Genomic DNA, 23,496 nt, shown 5'->3' on the forward strand with positions numbered 1-23,496 from the left:
GAATATTTAGGAGCGAGGAAATTTCACGACTGGATTTGTTGCACAGGTGGCATCCTATCACAGTTCCACACTGGAATTCACTGAGCTCCTGAGAGCGACCCATTCTTCCACAAATGTTTGTAAAAACAGTCTGCATGCCTAGGTGCTTGATTTTATACACCTGTGGCCATGGAAGTGATTGGAACACCTGATTCTGATTATTTGGATGGGTGAGCGAATACTTTTGGCAATATAGTGTATGTTACAATCATATATATATATATATATATATATATATATATATATATATATATATATATATATATATATATATATATATATATTTTAATTTGCAAATAATTTTTTTTTTCAAACTATATAGACATTTCCCCTCCACTGGGCTACTTTGTATAGATTTATGACATGAAACATCTAAGTCTATTTCAGTTCTACTTTGTAACACTACAAAATGTGGAAAGGTTCAAGGAGTGAATATATATCATATATGCTTACTTATACATGCAAGGAATTTCACACTCCTAAACAGCACACATCTGAATACACATATTTCCCTGCATGTCTATTTTGAGAGAGAGAGAGAGAGACAGAGACAGAGACAGAGAGAGAATTAAGGGTGTAGGAGTTAAGTGTCCTACATTTGTCTTGATTAAAGTCAGTAAAGACACTAACAGTTGGAAGGTGACACCGTCCTGCATGTCCCTTACTGGTGAAGAACAACAGTGGTGAGGACAGTTGGTCAGGTTACGTGGGCCGTGACCACTGCCCTGTGCCACTGGCCCTATAGTTAGCTTGGGTAACGCGATCTTATGTTTGTGACAGCAAGAGCTTAGTCAATGTCTGACCTGTAAATCTAACCTGTTGTGGCATTTTGAAAACTTTGAGTGTAGACATAAAACGTGCAAACACACACACACACACACGTTGTATAATATCGCAGCTGGAGAGGATTGACAGGGTAACCTGTGATGCGGTATAAGTGACAGACATTGGCAGGAACAAGCCAGCATTCTCTCTAAGGAACTGTCACTGTATTGAAAGCCAAATACATCAGCACAGCAGCACTGATCTACAAAATGCCTTCTCGGTTCAGCCCCTACGGCAGCGTTTTAGTGAGAGAAACACACACACACCCTTTATCCACAGTTTATCAACCAGAAAAAAAAACAACAAAAAAAAAAACAATTTCATCCATTTTCCTGGCTGCTCCCTATCATCAGCCCATTGCCATGTCACTTCCTGTTTGCGTCAGCTGCATCCAGGCTGATCACAGGGTTTCCGCAGAGAAGTGGGCTGGGGTGATCAGACGCATTAGACATCACCACGACACCCTGGTATGACTGATGGCTGGATCTGCCTACCTCTGACTGGCCAGTGACAGAGACAAACCAGCAGTGGGCGTCGGCTAGCGCTGACATTTGTCATAAATCAGCTGCGGTTTCATCAAACTGTGTGAATGAAGACAACGGGAGAGGCTTGTCAGCCGATCACGGCCCATCTGTTATCACTTCTCATCCGTTACTCAACTTCTTCGTTCTCACCTTTTCAGCACTCCCACACACGTGCACAGGGGAGAGAAGTGACGCCGGCACTCAGGTGGCCTCGGGGAATGGCGTAAGTGTGTCTTTCTGAATTCTCTATAGTGTTTAAAAAGTCAACACCTCCATCTCACAGCCGCCGTCTTGCTAATGCACTCGTTCAACATCCCTGTGTAGCAGAGAAGCTCCCTGACAAAACGCCAAATGACATTAGCAGCCCAGTGGAGGACAGAAAACTCATCTGTCAAGCAGCTTTCCAGTGAAACTCTGAACAAATTACTTTCCAAAACCGGGCCCGAGGAAGAGAACCGTACCTGAGCTTTCACACTCGCACTACATGCTAACCTGGAAAAACTCCTGACACAGAAACCACACACACACACACACACACACACACACACAAGGCCAATGGAGTAAAAATGTGAAGTGAAAAAAAATATGCAGAACTAATAATACCGCTGGTCTGAACAGCACTGTAGTGTGTCTGACAGCACACATGAACAGACACAGAGGGAGGAGAAAAATAAGAGTAGGAGGCAGCAGAGTGTTGGAAAGAAATAAAGACACTCATAGACTTTTCTCAGAAGTACACTTGGGATACACATGGCTCTTTCAGTGCAGTCCCCAGGACTCAGTCCAAGACGCGTCCATCAGTGTCTACGTGTCGCCTTCAGCAGCACACATTTAGCTGAGAGATACGGACACACACACACACGCATGCACCTGTTGCCCCTGAAGGGCTATCTCACTCAAGCAACTTCCCAAAAGACCCCTCTATACCTGCATGGTAAAAATTCACAAAAAACTGCACATAGCTAGAAAAAAAATCAAATCAAATCAAGATTTAGATCTCCTTACAGCCACCGGAGAGAGAGCGAGTGCATACTGAATAGCAAAATGAACAGAGAACATGTCTGAAAGTACAGGGTATCACGATAGAGGGAGAAAGATTAATAAGAACTGTTGGGCACCGTCAATGTGTAAAGATGAATTTGCACTTGAAAAATGTGGTGTTGAACTTGAGGGTTTCATTACTTCGGCATGCCGGTCTGGAAGAAGAAGATCAGAGACCGCAGCATCTCCCTGATCTACTTTAACACTCCTGATGTCTCCACACTCTGTTCAAAGAAAGGTAGTTAGCTTTTAGAGGAGCAACACTGGAAAGCTGGGCTTTTATCCTGGTCTCTGACTCAGCTCTCTAAAGAAGACATGAAGAACAAAGCAACCACAAGAGCGTCGGAGAGGCCACGGGGACGGCGCAATCATCGCAAGATGCAATGACGTAAGTAACATCTCTGAGAGTAAATAATAGCCTCCTGTGTTGCATCAACCAAGTCTAGATTTTAAATGAATTGTTCAAAGTCCTTCCTTAAGCCTTAATACTCCTTTGTTGGCAGAGGACTAATTGTCTTCTTCTGGTAAATTATGTTGCCTTCTCAGTTTGGAATCCTGCTGTTGCGGTGAGGATAGACATGTAACTCTCATCCTCAAACCACAGACCTGTATCTCTCTCCCACCCTGGTGCATTGTTCCTCCCCTGCATGTGGGCCTGTACGTGCCAGATTGGGAGGATTAGCCATAGTGAGCCCCTTACACCTCTTTCTCTTGCTCTCTGGTTCTGCCTGGCCTTTCTCTCTTTCTGTCCTCGCTGAACAAAAGCGGATTTAAGCCATTAAAGGTGTGATAATCCCAGCAGGATGGGACGGCAGAGAGGCCGAGCATAGCAAATCGTTCACTCTCTCAGCAGAGAGGAACACGGGATAAAAGAAAGGAAGAGATGGAAGCTGATTTAAAACCTTTAAACCCCTAAAATGCTGAATGATCCACAATCTATAGCCATGGAGCACTGTTCTCATACAGAGCACTGAATAAAGAGAGGCTCACGTTTCAATGAATTATGGAGCCTATGAGAACTCTGAACACAGGCTGATATTAGGGATGCATCGATGCCATTTTTACAGACATGAGTGAGTACAATCACAAGTGGGGTTTTTTTTCTTAATATTTTCGTACATGTCGATACCAGTACTGATACAAAAATGAGTTGCTCAATAATGGTACATAATTCGTAATACTTCATACTACGCAATCAGTGGTGTCATGAAGCCTGTTATTTGGCTCTGCTTACACTTCACTTCTTAGATATAAATAGTGGCATACATCAGCATGCACATACAACACTAGGCCCTTCCTTTGGTTGCACACATTCAAAACTAGGCTGATCAATTGAGGTTGCAATACAGAAGAGTGTTTTAATCCACTCCAGAAAAGCTGTAGATAATCTACACTACATGACCAAATGTATTTGCACCCCTGACCATCACACCCATATTGGGTTCTTCCCCAAACTGTTCGCAGAGTTAAAAGCTGACAGTTGTACAGAATGTCCTTGTAGGCTGTAGCATTACAGTTTCCCTTCACTGGAACTAAGAGGTTCAAACCCTGTTCCAGCATGACAATGCCCCTGTGCACAAAGCACAGAGCTCCATGAAGACATGGTGTGTTAAGGTTGGAGTGGAAGAACTCACGTGTCCTACACAGAGCCCTTGCTCTGACTCAACCCTACTGAACACCTTTGGAATAAACTGGAATGCTGACTGTTCACCATCCAGCACTCCATCAGTCGCTCTTTGTTCTTGTAGCTGGATTGACAAATCTCTAAAGTCAAAATCTAGTGGAATGTCTAGTGGAAAGTCTTCCCGAAAGAGTGGAGGCTATTACAGCAGGAAATGATTGTGATGTTCAGATGTCATATGGACATACAGGAAGCTACTGTAGTTCCTCCCTTGTTTATTTTGCAGGACACTAGAACATATTTTCAGCTTGCATCACGTAGTACCACATGTTGTTAGTGTATTAGAACATCTTTTACAAGAAGGAGTAAATGCGCTTCATATCAGACTAATACTTAATACCAGTAGCGATACTGACTAATTACTAATGAACTAATTCATATGTAATTATACTTTCTTATAACCTGGTGATATGACATCAGGACCTCAGGATTATAATCTGGTATTTTGGTCAGACACCATAGAAACATGAAAGTAGGGGAGAATTTATTTTGTCCAATCTAAAAAAAATACAATATTGAATGCTAAATTAGCATTGAGCAGTAAGGTATTACTTCAGGCAGTTTGTTGGCAGTAGTGCCTCATGTGAATAATGGCCTGGGTTGTAGATATGAGGGTCGGGGTTCAAGCCCCAACACGGCTATACTGACATTGCTGTGCCCCTGACAAGGCCCTTAACCGTCTCTGCTCCAGTTGCGCTGCATCATGGCTGCCCCTGCTCTGACCACAACCTCCAAAGTGGGGATATGCGAAGAAAGAATGTCACTGTGCTGTAATGTATGGGCAAAAATAATAAATGCTTAATTCTTAATATGCTGTGCTTATACTGTATGTGAACAGTCATTAGAAGTGTATGTGAGAGAGAGTGGCTGTATTTTCCTGCCTTTTGCCTCTCACCAGATAGTTCCATGTTATTAAAATAAAATAAAAAGGTAAGGTATATTAATAAGAAACAGCTTGAAAGAACCAGTTATTCTTTGATGTTACAGAGTAATGTGCTCAAATATACTCACTCTCAGAATTTTAATAATGGCAGTCTTGATGATCTGTACAATTTCAGTATTCACAGCTTTGCGACCAGGACTTTCAAAGCTTTGTGTGTCTCATATCTTAGAAAAAAATAAAGTCTTTTTATCCTAAAAGGAATGTGTAAAACGAAGGTCACTAGTGCACTATGCGGCAGAGCCATTCACAATCTCTACACAGCTGTCAAGGCCATGCGTTTCTATTGCCGTCAGTGATGGGAAGCGGAGGCGTGTCATCGTACGGTGATATTCTGAATGAGAGGGTAGACGTAACACTCATCACATGTCTGTCCTAACAAGAACATGGATACCATCGCTGGAAATGTCACACTGCCAGGTGAGCTGTGTCAAATTCTGGAATATTGATGAGCTTCCAAGGAAAACAGCTGTCCACCTACTCGGAGATGCTTGCAGCCGAAATCTCTCGACATGGAAGGAAAGTTTCAAGCAAAGAGGCGGCTCGTTGCCAAACTCACAAAGCATCAGTAATTATTCTCATCAATGCAAAACAAAACAAAACAAAACACATAATCGGCAGTCAATCTCCAGTTCGTCTGAGCAAAGGATAAGACATGAAGGTCAATGAAAAAGAATAACTAAGATCTGTGTGTGTGTGTGTGTGCCAAGACATTAGAAGGATTAAAATTTAAACCTGCACAGCATAATGTGTTATAAAACATTGTTAACTTAATTAATCATGACTAACACTATTAATCTACAGAGGATTTATGTAATAAACAAAGGGCCTATTAATGGGATTCAATGCATACCACAATTGCATATGCAATACAATGCACGTGGGTGCACACACAAACACACACACACACACACACCAAGACGGGCAATCAGGGTGCTGCAGCTGTAATTTGCCTCAGCATTAGTCTGTATTGCATTAATGAGTTCTCTCTCTCATCTCAGGCCAATTTGAATGCAAACACCAGAGACGTTAATAAGAGTCTTGCATGAAGGAGATAGATAATTCCAACGCAAATATTATTGTTTGAGTAAATCGCGCACGGCTAGCTCAAGCCACCGGAAGATGACTGGCTGGTGTGGCCATCTCTCTCAGACTTATTTAAACAGCTGTCTCTATGTTTCAGTTTCTTTGTCTGTTTCTCCAACATGAGAAAAAGAAAGACATTTTAACAAACAAAACTCTGTTTGTTTTTCGTCTTAAGATAAATGGAAGACTATTGCAATTACCAATGGCGCTCATACATGAAGCAGCAGGATACATCGTTTACCTTTTAGCTCATGTTTTCATATCATGGGCCACTTTTTTTTTCCTGAATGAACTGAATATATGGTGCTGCTTTAAGACTGGAGTCTGAAGATTACCAGGAGTGAAAGAGAAGGAAGAGTAGGACTGACAGATTTGTTAATCTCCCGAGACCAATACACAGTGAAATGTCAGGCAAGGCAATTACAAAGCTGAGACCGTTTTACCTCTCTTTCGTGAAAAACACTGCTGTGTACATGCAGCAATAGTTTTAATGATCTAACACAAATAAGCACGGCAGGAGGCAAGGGCAATGAAACACCTAATGCAGAAGTCACATCATGCCAGATGGAGCCCTTTTTAGATATGTGGCAAACAGAAGGTTCAATAATGCTCCGAGAGAGACAGAGAGAAACAGAAAGAAAAAAAAGAAAGAAAGAAAGATAGTGTGTGAGAGGGGAAAAAAAAAAGAAAAGAAAATGACAAAAACAAAATCGAGTGCTACCAAACCACCGGTGGACCTCTCTGATGGCCTAATGTTGGGAGCATGATGTGAGACGAGAGGTGAGGTGTAGGGAAAATCCCTCTGCGGGTCATTCTGTGGCAGATCTGAGAAGCAGACCTGCCTAATTTATACCTAAGAGGGAGGTGATCATAGTCTACTTTGCTCTAATGAACTCCCCCTGCCTGGGGCGGCTGGGCAAAAACGAAGCCCCAGGGCTTTTAGAAGAAGGTGTGAGGACAATTGAGAGCAACAGGAAGTGACAATGACTCATGAGAATACACCAACTCCACCCACAGGAGCAACCCGGGGCTGAAATACCCCAAATGGGCGGGTCATGGCACGGTTACGGTACAGGGTTGTTGGGATGCGGAGAAGATTTTGGAAAACTGCTGAGATGTTTTGTTTTTTTTTCCCCTCCAGACTGATTACATATTGGCTGGGGAGAATATGATAAAGTGAGTTCAGTCAAACCCACAAACACACTTCATTAAACACAATATAAAAGCCAACGGAGCAAGATTGACTTTCGCTTTACCAACAAACATCACAGCAAATAGAAAAAGCCAGTTCAGTTAAATGGCAATCAAGCCAACAGAAATGTCTTATTGACTATTTTACTGGACACGGTTATGTTATATAGGAGAACGTTCCATTTTTATGAAAAAAAAAATCTATATATTTTTAATTAAAAAAAGGATTTCCTGCTATATATAATTCATAATAAGTGTCTAATGAATTCAATTAAATAAGCCCTGGACATTATTAACAATTTCTAACTACGTAATATATATTCTCAGGACAATCATTTTCTGTTAACATTTTCTGTTTTCTAAGCTTCAGGGTTGTTCAAACCCTGTTTCCCTTAAGATCTCTGGTATTCAATCAAGACACAGTGACTGCAAAAAAGTACTAGTGTTTATGAAAACTTGAAGAGTTTAGCATGATGAACGTAATCAGACATAGCAAGTTACCCCTGAATCAGAGCCATTCTACATAGCCATTGGCTGCATGCGCAGATGCTTCATTTTTGCTCAGTGGACTCCCAGCCATGATGGATGCAGCATTCTTCACCTGAATTTACACCAGAAGCATCATGTGAGTGTCTCGTCAACATCATGTCAAGCCCTCAGTCAGTGCGCACTGGGCTCTGACTCTGCAGCGTTACTGTATGAGTTACTCAAACAACAGCACACTTGGATTTTAATCTGTCTTGGCAACTCCAGTGTTGTTACTAATGAGTAGAATTTACATGATGATGTTTTCGAGAGAGATATCAACTGTTTCATGTTTAATTATGGAATGAGTTTGGAAGATAGCAGAATCCAATAACTACACCAACTTTCTCTTGCCTGCTGCTCATTACCTGCTTGGTTTTCTGTATAGTTGTTCCATGGTAAGACAGGATCGCTATACAGGATTATGTAATATGAAAATAATAGCAGTGATGAGAAGATTTGCTTCGAGGTGCCATGAAGAGGGTGCTAATACAACAGACTTACTTAGATGTACATATTTCATTGCTAACACAAGCTTTGACACAGGTTAGCGTCTTCCACTGCTTGACGCAGCTTCAACAGCTTCTAAGCTACAAATAGGTCACTATTACAACAAACCCCTGGAGATTGTTCCCTTATTTTTACAGAAAACAGAAACCCCAAACGATAGCACTCCAATCAAGATTTAGTGGAAATGTAAAAGTGTGTAGACCGGAGAGCTATAATCATCTGTGATTTCTGAAGTAGCCAAATTTCTGCTAAGCCTCCGTCAGCGTGGCTAGATTTCTGTTAGGAGTGTGAACTTACTCATAATAGTACAGTTGAACAGTTATTGTGTTCTTTGTCACACTCCCAGATTAACTGTCACAACCCAGTTTGTCACCATTACCACCACACAAGCAAAGAGAAGGCAAAGGTGGCTGGAGACTAAGCTGGTGCTTGGAAGAGCTCAAGGGCTGGTGGAGGGTGGGGGGGGGTAAGAAAGAGAAGGAAGAGGAGAGTAAGACCGAGAGAGAAGTAGTACTGTACGCGATTAAAAAAAATAATATTAAATCCATGCAAATTTAGCTTTTAATCCAAATCGCCATAATCTTCAAGCGACGCTCTTTAATACTCACCACTCACCCCTCTTTTCTTCTGCCCTGTGTGTGTAATTCACACCAATTTAGCCCTTGTTCTCCCTATAGACTATCCAGCTCAAGGTTTGTAAGGACTGGAGCTGTGTGTGGTGACTGACACTTCAGGGTGGGAAGCTCTGGCTAATGCGTTTGCGTCTCCCAGTAGCTTCGGTTTGGGGAGAGATAGATGAGCTGCTGCACGGGGGCCGTGTCTGCACGCAGCTCCGAGATAAGAGGGAAAGTAAAATTCAATTAACACAAGAGCCATGGGGTCTTGTTCAGCGTATCCCCTCCAAGCATATCAGCTGCTGTACACCCCTTCATTTTCTTTGTTAGGACGGTGTAATGTGTGAACGTGGCCACCGATCGCAGTGCCTCTGCTGAAGGTAGGGACACACATCCAGCGTAACAGATGCAGTCTGAGAAAGAAACCCCTCCAGTGTTAGAGCCATGGAGCTTTCTGTGCAAACTTTCACCATCCTAATAAAGCATTTCACGCCTCAAGCCCCCTTCGGCTTCTACGTTCCTTACTTTTTCTCAGTTGTTTCTATATTTTACCCACCAGAACACGAGTGGTCTTCACACAAAGTATCCCCAGTCCTTTCCGTCTTATCTTAAACCCGTTCCTTCCCATTATACCCAATTTTCGCTGACTGTCGCTTTAGAAATTTGGCCTTACCCACCACTCTTCCATTTCAACCTAACTTCTAATAGCAAGGAACTTCATATGTGCCAGCATTACTGTGTCGACTAGAAGTAGGAGCGAGGTGCGCTAACAAATTCACATACAGATCAGCCACAATTCTCAAGGACATCTTGTACATTTCCACTGACCTTGAGACTATATTAAAAATAATTAATAAATAAATAAATAAATAAATAAATAAATAAATAAATCAATCAATCAATCAATCAATCAATCACAGAAGATCAGCTTACAGCCAGTGTGTTTCTTTTGAGGCTGTATGAGAAAGACAAGAAGGAGGGCAAGAAGGGGAGAGAGCTGGACAGACATGTACAGAGAAAGCCATAATCAGTGAAAGAATGAAAAAGAGATAAGAGGTGGTGTGGGAGGGAAGAGAAAGATCAAGTAAGCAAGAGATCAAGACAAGAGATGGAAAAAAGAGAGACAAAAAGTGCATGGTACTCAGAGACCAGATGTAAAGCATGCCACACTGTGAAGAGCGAGAGAGCGGCTATGTCTGAATGGCCTCTAGCATCGTTCGGGAAGAATGGCGTTGCATGTCTTTTCTGCAGCAAACCATACAGGATGGTAACACTGCCAGAACACACTACTTCAAACAAACAGAGAGAGAAAAGGCTCTAACCGAAGCAGCACATCCTCTCTGCGGTTCATCTGCAGTCAGAGTGGATACGTTTGTGCTAGAGGTGTGCATCACGACATGTTTTTATTTGCAAGAGAACGGGAGTAAGAGTTGCAGGTCAGAATGATAAGCACAATGATAAGCAATAAACTAGCCGGCAAACGGAGAGGAGTGATGAAGATTTTCCTCCTCGGACAGAAATCTGTGTAGTGTTACGGATTTTATTATTTTTGTTCATACTATATCTGCAACTGAAGATAAGATGAACAACTCTGTTTATTTCCAATGCAGGAAGCAGCCATGTTGATCTGATGTCACTCTGAAAACTGGAAAGAAAAACTGAGAAAACTACCCAAAGTCTACCCAAGGTTGACAAGTTTTATGTTTAAGAAGCGTTTTCTTTGTTTTTTTCCCCCTTGATTTACGACTGAGAATTACAAGTAGCAACCTCAAGTCGAACAGGGAATAATAATGACTTGTTGCTTCACTTTAGTTTTTTTTTTTTCCTCTGAAAGAAGAGACCACACTCTGGCCTCTGGTTATTCTACTGACTTCTGCTTCCAAGGTTGCCAAATTTAAGTAAAATGAGACACTACCAGATCTAAATCCCTCTTTCAAATCCTCATGTCCTTCATCATTCTAGTAAACTGTAAAGGTCATTTTCACCACACCACTCTAAGAGGAACAGGAGGGAAGAGGAGGGATGCATTGAGGCCCAGATGGACGCAAGCTGCCTGTTTTCGCTGAATAAACACAAGAATGAATAGAAAAAGAAAGGAAGAAGGCTTTAATATCCAATCCAGTTCCAAAACTACAACCATCAAGTCTTACAGTGAGACAAGTGTGAGAAGAATGACTTACCGAAGCTGTTTATATGAAGTTTTTATTTGAATATTCAAATCTCACAAAAGATCATTTATATTGAGTTAAAGCTTACAATTTCACAACTAACAAATTAAGAGTGTTTTCCAAAACAGTTAACTCTGGAGCGGTGTTCTATGAGTGCTGATAAATTATTATAACAGCACCGGGATATTTTACTGTCTGTATCCCTCAACTAATCCGTGTTTACTGCATCAAATACAAATTCTTGCTATGAGCTGTCAGTCCATCTGTTTGTTACCATGACAACATGCAACGTCTATCCAGATGTGGAAACCTATTTATTTATTTATTGTGTCAAAAAACAAAAATAAACAAAATATTTGCCCATACTGTGTCAAAGTGCCAGTGACTTGATTTGAACTGATATTATTTTTCTTCTTTATAGAACTGTTGTATAAAAGCAATACTGCACAGGTAGCTGAAGACTCACTGGATTACCGTTCCGTTGTACAGCCTGCGTCCTCGTGTCTATGTCTGAATCACAGCCTTGCTGATATTCAGTACAACGCAACAATAATTCGAAGTGAGTCTGGGGTAAACAACGAGGACAAAGAGTTTGTACTCTACAGGAGCCGTAGACAGAGAACAGGGTGAAAATATTAGACTTGGCTTTTGAAATGTTAATGTAGCCCTACATTCTCACAATAAAGCCAGTCATTCATTTGAAAAGGAAAAGAGATTGATAATCATTTATACAACTGAGCAATTGAAGGTTAAGGACCTTGCTCAAGGGCCCTGCAGAAGCAGTTTGATGGTCCTGGGATTCAAACTCACAACCTTTGGATCAGTAGTCCAACACCTTCACCACTTCCCAGCTGGAGAAAAGGGGAAAAAACAGAAGGTTAAGGCTCTGGGTTATTGATCAGAAGGTCGGGGTTCAAGCCACAGCACTGTCACTGTGGGGCCCCTGAGCAAGGCCCTTAACCCTCTCTGCTCTAGAGGCGCTGCATAATGGCTGTGCTCTGATGCTATGACACGCAAAGAAAGAATTTCACTGTGCTACAAAATACAGGTGACGAAAATATAGACTTCTTTTTCATCAAATGTCTGACTCCAGTATGCTCCTCTAATCATTACCTAAACCTTAAAATGGTGCCATCCTCCCAAATCTATACCTCGGGTTACGCTTGGTCATCACGGTTAGTCACAGTGTATGATCGAACGCTTACATCACCATTGACTTTTTCAAAATAGCAAAATGTTTTTTTGCTCACTGCCTTTCCTTACAGTCACTCCTTCTTTCAGCTTCGAATAACAACGTGATAAACCGCCTACTGACAAAGTACAAGATTTTATGCAAATATTGTCCTTATAAGAAAATCTTTGGATCCATTTTACACGAGAAAGTAACAAGTAACGTAATTAATGTTGGGATTTTAGGCTCATCTTTATGTTTTTCTATAAAAACGCCAGTAAAAATATTCCCAAGTGATGTAGAGTATATAGAGGTGGAACTGATGCATCGGTAAAGATTTCCGTATATACTGTGGGATAAAAGAAAAGGCTAATGTTTAAGCACAATGCACATTACAACAAGAGCTTATGATAAAGGTCAGAACAATCAGTCGGCATTAAAACACGAAGTGCTTGTATTACGAAAGGGATTTTAGCATGAAAACATTGTGACGAGACTAGATACAGAGATCGCTTATCCCAGGTGAACAGATCCTAATTACTACAGACGTCCTCCGGCAGCAGTACTTAACACAGATATCCAGCGGAAAGGAAAAACAATTCGAGGATCTGGTCCTTCCAAGAATGTAGTATTTCAATTTGGAGAAATTGTTTTAATTGGTCGATCAACAGCATGATTTTAGGACGAAATTCAAGACTATTTTAGAGAGTAAGTGTTGGGAATATGTAGGATTGGTCTGCAGGGATGGGTTACAGCGGCCACAGAGAGAATTTCCTCTATCTGCTCAAGCGTGTGTACGCACCTCTGCGTCGAGCTCCGCTGCACATCAGCACATTAGCATGTTTAATAAGTTCTTTATTAACCTATCATCAGCATGTTTATTAACCTGAGCACCCAGTGAATACACCACAGACCTGCACTGGTTTAAAGTTCCTCCACTGACCCATGAGAGCTTACATTCTCATTCATTAGCCATGCGCACAAACACACACACACTTCCACGAACGTGCAGGTTTCAGGGGACCAAACACAAACTTCTCATACACACATACACATTGTTTAAAAGAAGCTTCATTTAAAAGGTAAGTCAACAGAACCAAACACCAATACCAAGAACCCCAGAGAGAGATTTTTAATACACACACACTGGGTCTAAAGCAGCCCTGGGTTTTTAATGGATTAAATAAAATCCTCTGTGTCTAGGCTGGTTTCTCTCTCTCTCTCTCTCTCTCTGTGTGTGTGTGTGGGACAAGGGGGTGGGGGGATTAGGGGGTCGATTGCTAGTTGTGTAAGTAACTGTGTGGTATATTTGATAGCACTTGAGAGTGTGTTCAGTCAGAGTTCCTGTACAGGCACTTTCTGAATTAATCACTCATCCTAATAAAATGCACAAGGCCTGTGTGTGATGTTCAGATGATGTATGGCTCCGAAATACCAATAAATCAAGAGTTTTGACATTCCAACTTTTAGAACAATGACACGTAGCATCAATTAGAGAGCGGATGGGGAAAGAGAAGTGCTCTCACACCCACCCTCTCTCTCTCTCTCTCTCTCTCTCTGTCTGAGAGCTCATGATTAACTATTGCGTTACATTTTCTCTGGCTGCCATTTGTGCAGGGGAAAAAGAAGAAAAATGAGGCAAAGATTCTATGGCTTTGATAGCAATTATAAAATAAAGCATCAGAGGCTACCGGTAAACAGCACTTAAAAAATTGAACACAGTGTCAAAGCACATAGAAATGTGTGGAGTGTTTCTTTCGGCCGTGGTGATTTGACATGGGGCGTATTTGAGACTGGATGCTTTGTCAGAAGGAGAAATCTGAAGCTGCAGAGGCTGAAATATGGCTAAGGATATTTCTACACGGCTGCCAGAGTGAATTTATGTGGCTAAAGTGTACACATATATCATATTTATACCAAGGCTCTGTTTAAGCTCGATTCTGATTGGAAGAAGGCGTCGATTCGGATCCTATAACGGCGTCGCTGCTGGTAGCTCCTGCGACGGCGAGGTTTAATTGATGTGTTCATTCTTATATGTGATGGCTCTAGATTAACAGCGTACACAGCGAAAGAGTCTCCATTATCGGCGCCTCATAACAGTCATGGGTTACGCTGTTGCTTTAAATTTTACAACAACAACAAAAAAGGTTTCAGAACAGAAGGCTTTTCTCGGCAACATGACAAGCTGTATTTTCTCTTTATAACTTCAAGAGAAAAAGAAAAAGGCTGGTGAGGGAATGTTTATAACTGTTACAGAATAACTGATAACAGGAACTAACTTGGGTCGCAGACGTTCCACAACATTAAATATCACGTTAGACATAAATAACAAAAAACCTATGGTGTGTCTGCTTTAATTAATTTAAAAAAATGTATAAAGCATGTCTCTTATATTATTAGAAAATAATCCACTTACAATAACAGATTGCAAAACCCTGTCACTGATTATTTTCCTATAACTGAATACTCGGTCAGGGTTTTATTCCTTTATCATCAACTGCGCTGGGTTTCCCCTCTACACAATGAAAAAGATGGCATAAATCTGAGCCAGGAAACACAAACAGCTCACTGTTTATGTAGAATCTTCCCTTCAGCAATAACTGAAAGTAGCACATGCTTGCAGTCTCTTCCATAAAGTTCGGTACAGTCTGGAAGCCTCGGTGGAATAGTGAGCTCTGAATCTGCAGTCTCGGCTGGCTAGGTCTCCGAGCACCACTGTTTCTTAAAGCCTATTAAAACAGGCAGGGGCAATTACTTTGACACTAGAACATATTGGGAAAAGTTCATATTTCACCCTCACTCCCTCATACACTCAGTCCAGCAACTTTCTGTGTGTAATAGCTGAGGCTGCCTCAGGACAAAATGAGTGAGCCGCTACTACTACTACTACTACTACTACTACAAAAAAAGTCAGTTGAAACTCATTTCCTCTAAATAAAAAGTTTGACTGAGGAAGAGCATTTCGGATGACAATCACAACCTAAAAGCATTAGTTAAAACACACTACACAGAAGATAAACCAGCTGTTCAGGTCGGCGTCTTCTGGGCAAGTTTACAGCTTGAGAAATGAGTAAACATCTCAACATGCTGAAGTTTCTTTCCCTTCTGTTTTCCTGTCAAAAAATAATGATCAGTAACAGAAGTGGAAGGATGTGAAAAAGTGGCATGGCTCCATTACCTAAGGCAAAACAAATGTAAGTAAACTGCATCATTAGATATTTAAGCAGCTAAACAAACGCTCGACCAAACGCTGACTAATTCAGCACACGGAGAAGATTCCCAGTAGGAACAGATAAGGTCATAGCACGTGTCCATTAAAGCCACTCGTAAAACCTTTAGTTGCGCTCCGTGCTCCTTCACTCATCCAACTGTGAACATTCCCAGGGTTTAATTTACCGAGTGCTTGCTGACCTTTCCTGGCCGACTGCAAATCCATTTCAAGCCCCAAGAAAAAAAAAAAAAGAAAAAAAAGAGGAGTTACATCATCATTTTTGAGGGCAGGTATTAATAAGGGAATCATGCCTAATAGGTTCGTATAAGGTAAAAGCTTTGCTGTTTTGGTGGGAAAATTTACAGAGATATTCCTGATTAGCCTGTTAGCAAATTGATTCTAACTAGTTCGGGATGTACTGTATATGTGCAGCTGCTTAAATGTCATACAAAGCTTTCTGCTAATGTTGTGGCTGATGTTACAATCCTGTTAAAACTATCCCTATTAAACTACAATATTTATACTATGATATGAGCAAGCCAGTTTAGTTATACTACATGAGCAAAAGTTTGTGGACACATGACCATCACACCCATATGAGCCTGTTGAACATGTCTGATTCATTCCTTGTTTGCTTTTATAAAAGCTCCACTAGATATTGTGTTCATTCAGCATTAGTGAGATGGAGATCAGACAATGATGTTGTAAGAGTGAGGAGGTCTGGGGTTCAGTCAGTGTTCTAGTTCATCCCAAAGGTGTTCAGTGGGGTTGAGTCAGAGTCAGGGCTCTGTGCAGGACACTCGAGTTCTTCCACTCCAACCTTAACACACCATGTCTTCATGGAGCTCTGTGCTTTGTGCACAGGGGCATTGTCATGCTGGAACAGGGTTTCAGTTTCTTAGCTCCATTGAAGGGAAATTGCAATGCTTTAGCATATAAAGACATTTTATGCAATTCTGAGCTTCTGACCAATGAGGGGTGATGGCCAGGTGTCCACACACATTGGACATGTAGATTACAACCGATTCTTTTGGTATGTCACAGAGACAAAGCTAATGCATACACCATTATCTATATGCAAAGCAAACAACTTGAATATATATTAGTCAAATGAGGCATAATAGCAACCTGATATGCACTTTAGGTAACACATAGCACTGTACAGAAGAAGCTGAAGAGTCACACAACTTTCTTTTCTTTCTTGCTTTGGTCCCTCTCGTAAGAAAAAAAAGAAGAATCAGACAAAGTGCTTTTATGACAAAAGAACAAACAAACAAATGAATAAATATAAACCCCAAAGGAGGAGCCCACCAGAGGTGTCCAGTGTTCTGCATCACCACAAATTACCAATAAAATCCAAATAGTGAGCTCTTAAACTGACAACCTGCCTCTGGAGTGGGAGTTTTATATAAAGCAACATAACTTTCCCACTCCCTAAAGTACTGCAGTACTGCCTTCAAATTCCTGGTCACATCACATCAAGCTGCCATGGGAGCTCTGTACTGAGACACCCCTTTGCCCTCCCAATCATACAGACACCACAACCGGAGCTGGTGTCCACTGAAATAATGGCTACACACTGAGCTGACCGGTTCTGTGCTTAATTACAGTATCTCTTTGCAAAGATGCTTCTGTTTTAATTCTCTCTGCCGTGCTGCTGGAGTGTGAAACATCAAAGCCCAGGAGATCAATTACGGGAGGGTATTTACAGCAGGGGGGGGGCAGTAGGGAGCAAAGCACCAAGGGGTTCTGACAAACTTTATCATCCACCCTTCTGTTTGTCACCGAGCCTGTGACCGACTGACTGATATTCAATCCTTTAATGATGCCGATGATAAAGAACAAACCACACTGAGGATTAAGCACAGTGAAGAACTCACACATCTCCCGGTTTTGTACAGATGCCTTAATTTACTGTCAAGTAAAGACACTACAGGTAGAAATAAACAATCCTGGTCATTCTTTTTTACAGACTTCTGGATAAATTACATATATAAACACGTCTTCTCTTTAACTGTAGCGCCATAGGTATCAAAATCCAACATTAAAATTTTTATTTCACATTTGTTCTGCAATTTCGAAGGGCTAGGGCTTAAGCTCCGCCCACTCCACGACATGATAAATAAATGAGCTGCCTTAATGATTACTACATTCAAATTTAATATATCTTAACCTAATAATATAAATTTTTACCTGTACCTAAAACATGTGATTAACAGGAGCTGAAAAACACGAGCAACTGTGCTCAATCTGTGCTGTGCTCCAACCTCTGTATCTGTGTGTGATTGTGTCCCCTGGCACTTTACAGTATATTTTAATGGTTGTTCAAATTTGCATCACATTCACATATAGAATACTTTATTTCCAACGCTGTATCTGCACCATTTACATAAATGCTGTGGAACCTCGATACTGTCCGAACATCGTATCAGCCAGGCCCTGATACCAATTACTGAATGCACAAACACGAGACAACATTGACAGACGCACACAAAAAATCCCTCCTACCTGACATAAAATCTCAAGAGAGGAAAACAGTCTCATCGCGCTGCACTGTGCAAATAACAAGTAATTAAGTTTAGGCCGTGAGGTAGAGCACTAAGGGGACCAGGGGCCTTTGCGTGCTGAGTGTGTTAGCATGTGACACTGTAGAGTTTTATTTAAAAAGCAGATGGCAGGGTGAAAATGAAGATGAATGGGACAGAGGCCTGGTGTGAGATGAGAGCTAATTAGCCAGGTCTGTGCTGGGGCCTGGTGGAGCAGAGGCCTACACAGATGCAGCGAAGCCCGGGGCTCAATTACTCAGCCAGGCCGCGTTCAGAAAACAGGGACAAGGGCGCAGTAACTGTGGTGTCCTCACTGAATCCTCAGAGGACCAAGTGTCCTCCACGGGGGATGCTTCAGCAATCCCAGAATACAACAGAGGAGCATTAGAAATGCTGAAAGTCCGATGGGAAAAATGCATGAAATACATATGTTGTTTTCATCCTAAACCACTGGTTTAATTTCTGTTATTTAATTGTGTATTTGAGAGAGAGAGAGAGAGAGAGAATGTCTGTGCCGAATGAGAATCCACAGTAATTGTATTCATGTATGCTTGCTGTACCAGCTGAGAAGACTCCAATCAAAAGCAATAATAGCCTAATAAGGTTATGGTTTAATTATTCTAAGTGCTTCAATAGTAATTATAGTGCAACCTTGATGAGGCAGCCATTGTTGTATATCTTGTGCCGATGACGCACACTAACCCTGCTCCTACTAAACATAATTGTAGGAAATTGAATGTAGCCTCATTAGTATTTCAATGTCTCCATGAGCAGATGGATAATACGAAGATGTTCAGCAGTTAGCAAATTTACACAAACAGAGCTCTGTCATTGGTGGAAGAAATGGCTTTTCATGACACATGCAGGTCATTACAGTCTGTACCACACTGGATATGCAGCTCTTACCTTAACATTTTCACTATAAGAGAACCGCAGACATAGAGAGGTTCTTGAGCAAAACCCTCTCCCACAGTTACCAAGGCCAATAAAATTCCAACGTAACCGTCAGACTGCTTGTGAAGGGCCATTCTGACAGGTGGGCAATCAACAAGTCTCCGTGGGCAGCTCCAGAGCGCATTAACACCAAGTTGTCATCAGAGCTAAAGCATGCACATTAGCAACAATCTCCACTTAGGCAGAAAAAAGAAAAGGGGAGAAAAAAAAAAAACCAACACCCACGCCAAAGCGCCAATCACTACCAGACAGGCCATGAAGAGCTATAACTAGCCACAGGATTGGCTGAAAACAGAGCATAGATGTGGAGGAAAGAGAAGCAGAAAACAAATATCATACTCTAAAGAAGCTTGTTCTACTAATTAACTGTGATACATAACCAGGAACGTGCTGATCGAAAAGATTTCACAGGTGAAAGAGACATTAGGAGGCAAAAGGCACCACACTGGCTAGTGGAGCTGTACAACATGGAGTGCACAATGTTCAGGAGACTAAAGTCTTAACCGCTATAATGAACGGTAATGTATCACAATTATGAGTCATGTTACTATGCTTGGAATACATTTAGAGAAGCAGCTTGATCAATCTCAATTTCCCACAGACCCTGGAGTCTGAGGAACGAGGCAAAACTCATAATGTACATATGGTATCAGAGACAGGAAAAGACTAACAGCGCAGTGTTAATGAAGGAGGACTAAGGTTAGATTGCTGTATTAATGAGAAATGAAGAGTGGGGAAATGAGCCAAGCACACAGACAGGAGAAATATTTTCGGTTTGCTTTTCCATTTACCATGGTTGCAGTCTTTCAGAACTGGCCTTTGGCTGACCATTTGAGTTGCTTCATCTGTGGAATACCAGAAAAAACAGAGTACGAGTGAGTACAAGTCTGAGAAAGACAGACCTACGGGATGGGACATGTGTATAAGCAAGTTTGCTCTCTCTCTCTCTTTTTTTTTTGGAAATTTAATATTGTAGGCATTCTCGAAAGAGGAGCGAACTCGGTGTAGACAGATATATAGTGAGGTATTATGAGGACTGGGTTTTTTTTTTGCCATTGAAGAGTTCAGTTGGAGTTCAGAGCGTTCTCATTTGATATACACTATGTGTAGATCTACGGATTAATCCCCCTGGAATGATTCATAAGGGTATACTGGTCTTCTAGTCTTGTAGCTTAAAGTCTGACTCTTTTATTACAATTTATTAGTAGCATCAGTTTAATATTATGCAGATGCTATATTCTACGAAGGAGTGGTGGTGGTGGGGTACATTTCTGAGTGCGAGAGCTCTATTCCTGTACAGGTGTAAACATCATATAAAGATAACGTGTTAATCTGGTTGTTCAGGAGACGTTTTATTTTTCTGTTCTTGCACAGTTCCTATTTTTGGGTTGAAATACGAGCAGAGCAACAGGAGGTGTGATTCAGACCTTCAAACATTTAGTGCATATAGAACTTGACACGACAAGAAGAGTCTATTGAAAAAGTTGCATCACTTCCTATAGCCTGGGTTTGTGGATGTAGCTAATTTTAAAATAAATCATCCAATGCAGTCTAAATACAGTCGTCTGAATTCAATTATTCGCAGTGAATCAGGACAAACAGCTCAGCCGTGGGTCTTATTTGTCACTCAGACAGTAGGATCAACAGAATGTCTAAATAATGAAGCGCGAGTATTTCCAAATTTAGAGCTAATTAGGATTTAGGATTTATCATTAAGTGAATTCAGGTGCCAATACACAGAAGACTTTTTTTTTTGTTTACAGCCCCGACAGTCCACAGTCCCAACTACTTTTTCTTGTTTTCTACTGGCTCACAAGGCTGAGGGCCATGAATTCACAGCTCAATTTCACTTTTGATAAAGTTGGCACAAATTAACAGCTAGCAGAAGCAAGCAATGCCTTTCAGGCCCTGTGTCCTTTCCCCTTCAATGATTTGACTTTACTGCTGAGAGAATTTTTATTTGCATTCCGGCTGACTGCTGCTTTATCTGAAAAGCAGAAAAGCGTACTTTTCACATGGCTTCCGTGAGTACTGAGGATTACTACAGATGTCGGCACCTCTGTGAGTGAAAAAGAAAAGAGAAAATGCTGCTGAGGAGAGATGAAGGGATATCTTCAAACCTCTGGGAGAAAATGTCATTTATTTACATCTAATAAATGGAAAAAAAAATTCCAAATTAAGATTTTTCTTTGGAATTCTGGTGCAATAATTGGTCTGTCAGTTTGGTTGCTGCTGAGTGTGTGTGTGTGTGTCTTCCTGAACACTGGAGGCATGAGGATGGCTTGGATTCACTCAGACCGGCGTCAGAGCGATCAGAGCAGGACATACTAAAAGTACTCGGCTCTGTAACCGGCTGTGGCATCAGCCAGCCAGCCAGCATGAACGTCAGAGCCAGACAGCAGTCTTAATAAAAAAAAAAAAAAAAAAAAAAGAGTCAGTGTCCCATGCTTTACCTTTCTGAGGAAAGGAATACGGCTCCCTGAGGCTCCACAGCGGCTATACTAACATGATATTACACATTCATACTGCCCACTTGACAGAAGCGGTCAGGGTAAGATTCATGGTGTCAAGAGAAGTGCAATATGGCAGATAGATAGCAAGGGCTTTAAGAAGAGATTACTGAAGAAAGACTGAAGGTGCAGGGGCTGCATGTCAAATGAGAGGTATAGCGAGTGTGATGGAGGGAAGTGGAGAAGACGTGATGAAAGAGATGAGACTCACCCCGGGGTCTAGGTGCTCTCTTCCTTCGGTCTCGGAAAGCAGCTCCGGATTGCAGTGCTTCCAGCAGACTGTCCATCACTCCAGTCTCATCTTTTTCTACGGACAGAGAGAGAAAGAGAGAGAGAGAGAGATAATCAGATGCTGCTTTCCTTTTCCATTTCGCTTTCATGTCCTTGAGTGAGAGTTACCATAGCAAAGCCCACCGATTCAACACGCTAGACCATGAACAGTACATCAGAGTGCAAAGCCTGGCGATTTGAGAAGCAGACAAGCCCTTAACTGGCTCATACATCACCTACAAGCCTCTCACTCTAAACAAATCCACTGCATTTGAGATTTTCTCGGCCCTCTCATAAAAAAAAAAAAAAAAAACGGATCCAGAGTTGAAGTTGTTAACCCGAAGCCACTGGCTTTTCTGCAGCTGCTGCCTCCAGAGAAGAGAGCGGCCCAGGTGGACACCACAGACCTTGAGGCAGAATAGAGGCACACTGGGCTTAAGCCTGTAACTAAATCATCACAGACTACAGCACATTCCTCTGAGCGCACACACACACACACACACAGACACAGCTTATCGGGTGAGAAAGGAAAAGAGGAAAACAGAAAATAAATCTGACAGAAAAGTGTTTCACAAGGTTTTCTAAAAGTGTTTTTTTTTCCAGCCGTATGCTGGAACAGCGGAAGGTTTGTGTGTGTTTGAGCACACTCAGTCTTGACAGTGTAACCTCGCAAATCAATCCTTTGGTATATTGATACTGAACTTGTAGAAAGAAAAGAAACATACGCGCACACATGCACACTCGGAATAAAAAAAAAGATTTCAAGCTTTAAGAACAAAAACAGACTGGATCATTGTTTGCAGTACAGCTTTCTTTAGTCCGGTCTGTGAGCACCTTCTTTTCTTAGGCTTACTGAAATAAATGCATCACCCCTTTCAAAGAAAAAATGTAAATAAACACAACTCATTTTAATGATTTGATTTCTTAACGCCGATCTGTTACAGTATACTAAGGTTTATGCTTACAGTATGCTATTTTTAAAAAAAAAGTTTTTCTTTCCTTCACGCACACATTACTGCGGTTTACATTAAGCAAATAAACTAATCAGTTAACTTCTAATAGACTAGCTAACATTTATCAGGTGAGATTTTAGACTGTCGAGACGATCAGTCTCGATTTCTGTCTTGCATTTTCTATATGCTTAATCATATAGTAGCAGCAAAGAAGTGGCATTAACCACATAAATTACTACTGTGCTGTGCAAAGAAACCTCCAATTTTTGTCAACAGTATTTTCTTCAAACTAAAACTCAGGCTTAATCTGAGGCACTGACTGTGGTTTTAAAGCCTTTAATGGTTGTCGATTTTTTTTTTACGTATGTTGAGAGCTATTACCTGAAGAGCAACTTAAAAAGTCAAGTGCAGTGCTATTAATTCATTTATAATTTAATGAATATGTAAAATGCTAAACTGCAGGTGTATAATATAGATTTTATGCAAGCATATTGATTTTACCTGTGTTTCCACGGTAACGGACAAAAACACCTCCTTTGTTTCTCCAATTGTTCTTGAAAACAAGCGGCTGGCTAACCTTCATGTGTTAGCCAAGATCATTCCGTCGTTATGAAATTGCGCTAGTGTTAGCTTCATGAGTCTGTGCCACCATTTTGTTAAGAGGCTGGATTGCTAATTATAATTTAAGTACATCTACAACTTTAACAACAAAATGAGACATGAGGCTTAACTGTCAT

At 41.2% G+C, this 23,496-nt stretch overlaps 1 protein-coding gene across 3 annotated transcripts in view; it reads right to left on the reverse strand.

The window, feature by feature from the left end:
- The window catches only part of diaph3 (diaphanous-related formin 3), a 323,559-nt gene that overhangs the window by 39,024 nt on the left and 261,039 nt on the right, over positions 1 to 23,496 (reverse strand). For 2 of the 3 annotated variants that reach the window (XM_058400942.1, XM_058400943.1), the window contains 2 exons: positions 21,748 to 21,843; positions 19,818 to 19,871 (listed from right to left, as the gene is read on the reverse strand). In XM_058400942.1, coding sequence (XP_058256925.1) covers positions 19,818 to 19,871; positions 21,748 to 21,843 — 150 coding nt within the window. The remainder of the gene's footprint in view (positions 1 to 19,817; positions 19,872 to 21,747; positions 21,844 to 23,496) is intronic. The other variant, XM_058400944.1, reaches the window with a different exon arrangement.

This window comes from Hemibagrus wyckioides, linkage group LG10 (genome assembly GCF_019097595.1).
Source record: "Hemibagrus wyckioides isolate EC202008001 linkage group LG10, SWU_Hwy_1.0, whole genome shotgun sequence".
NCBI lineage: Eukaryota > Metazoa > Chordata > Actinopteri > Siluriformes > Bagridae > Hemibagrus > Hemibagrus wyckioides.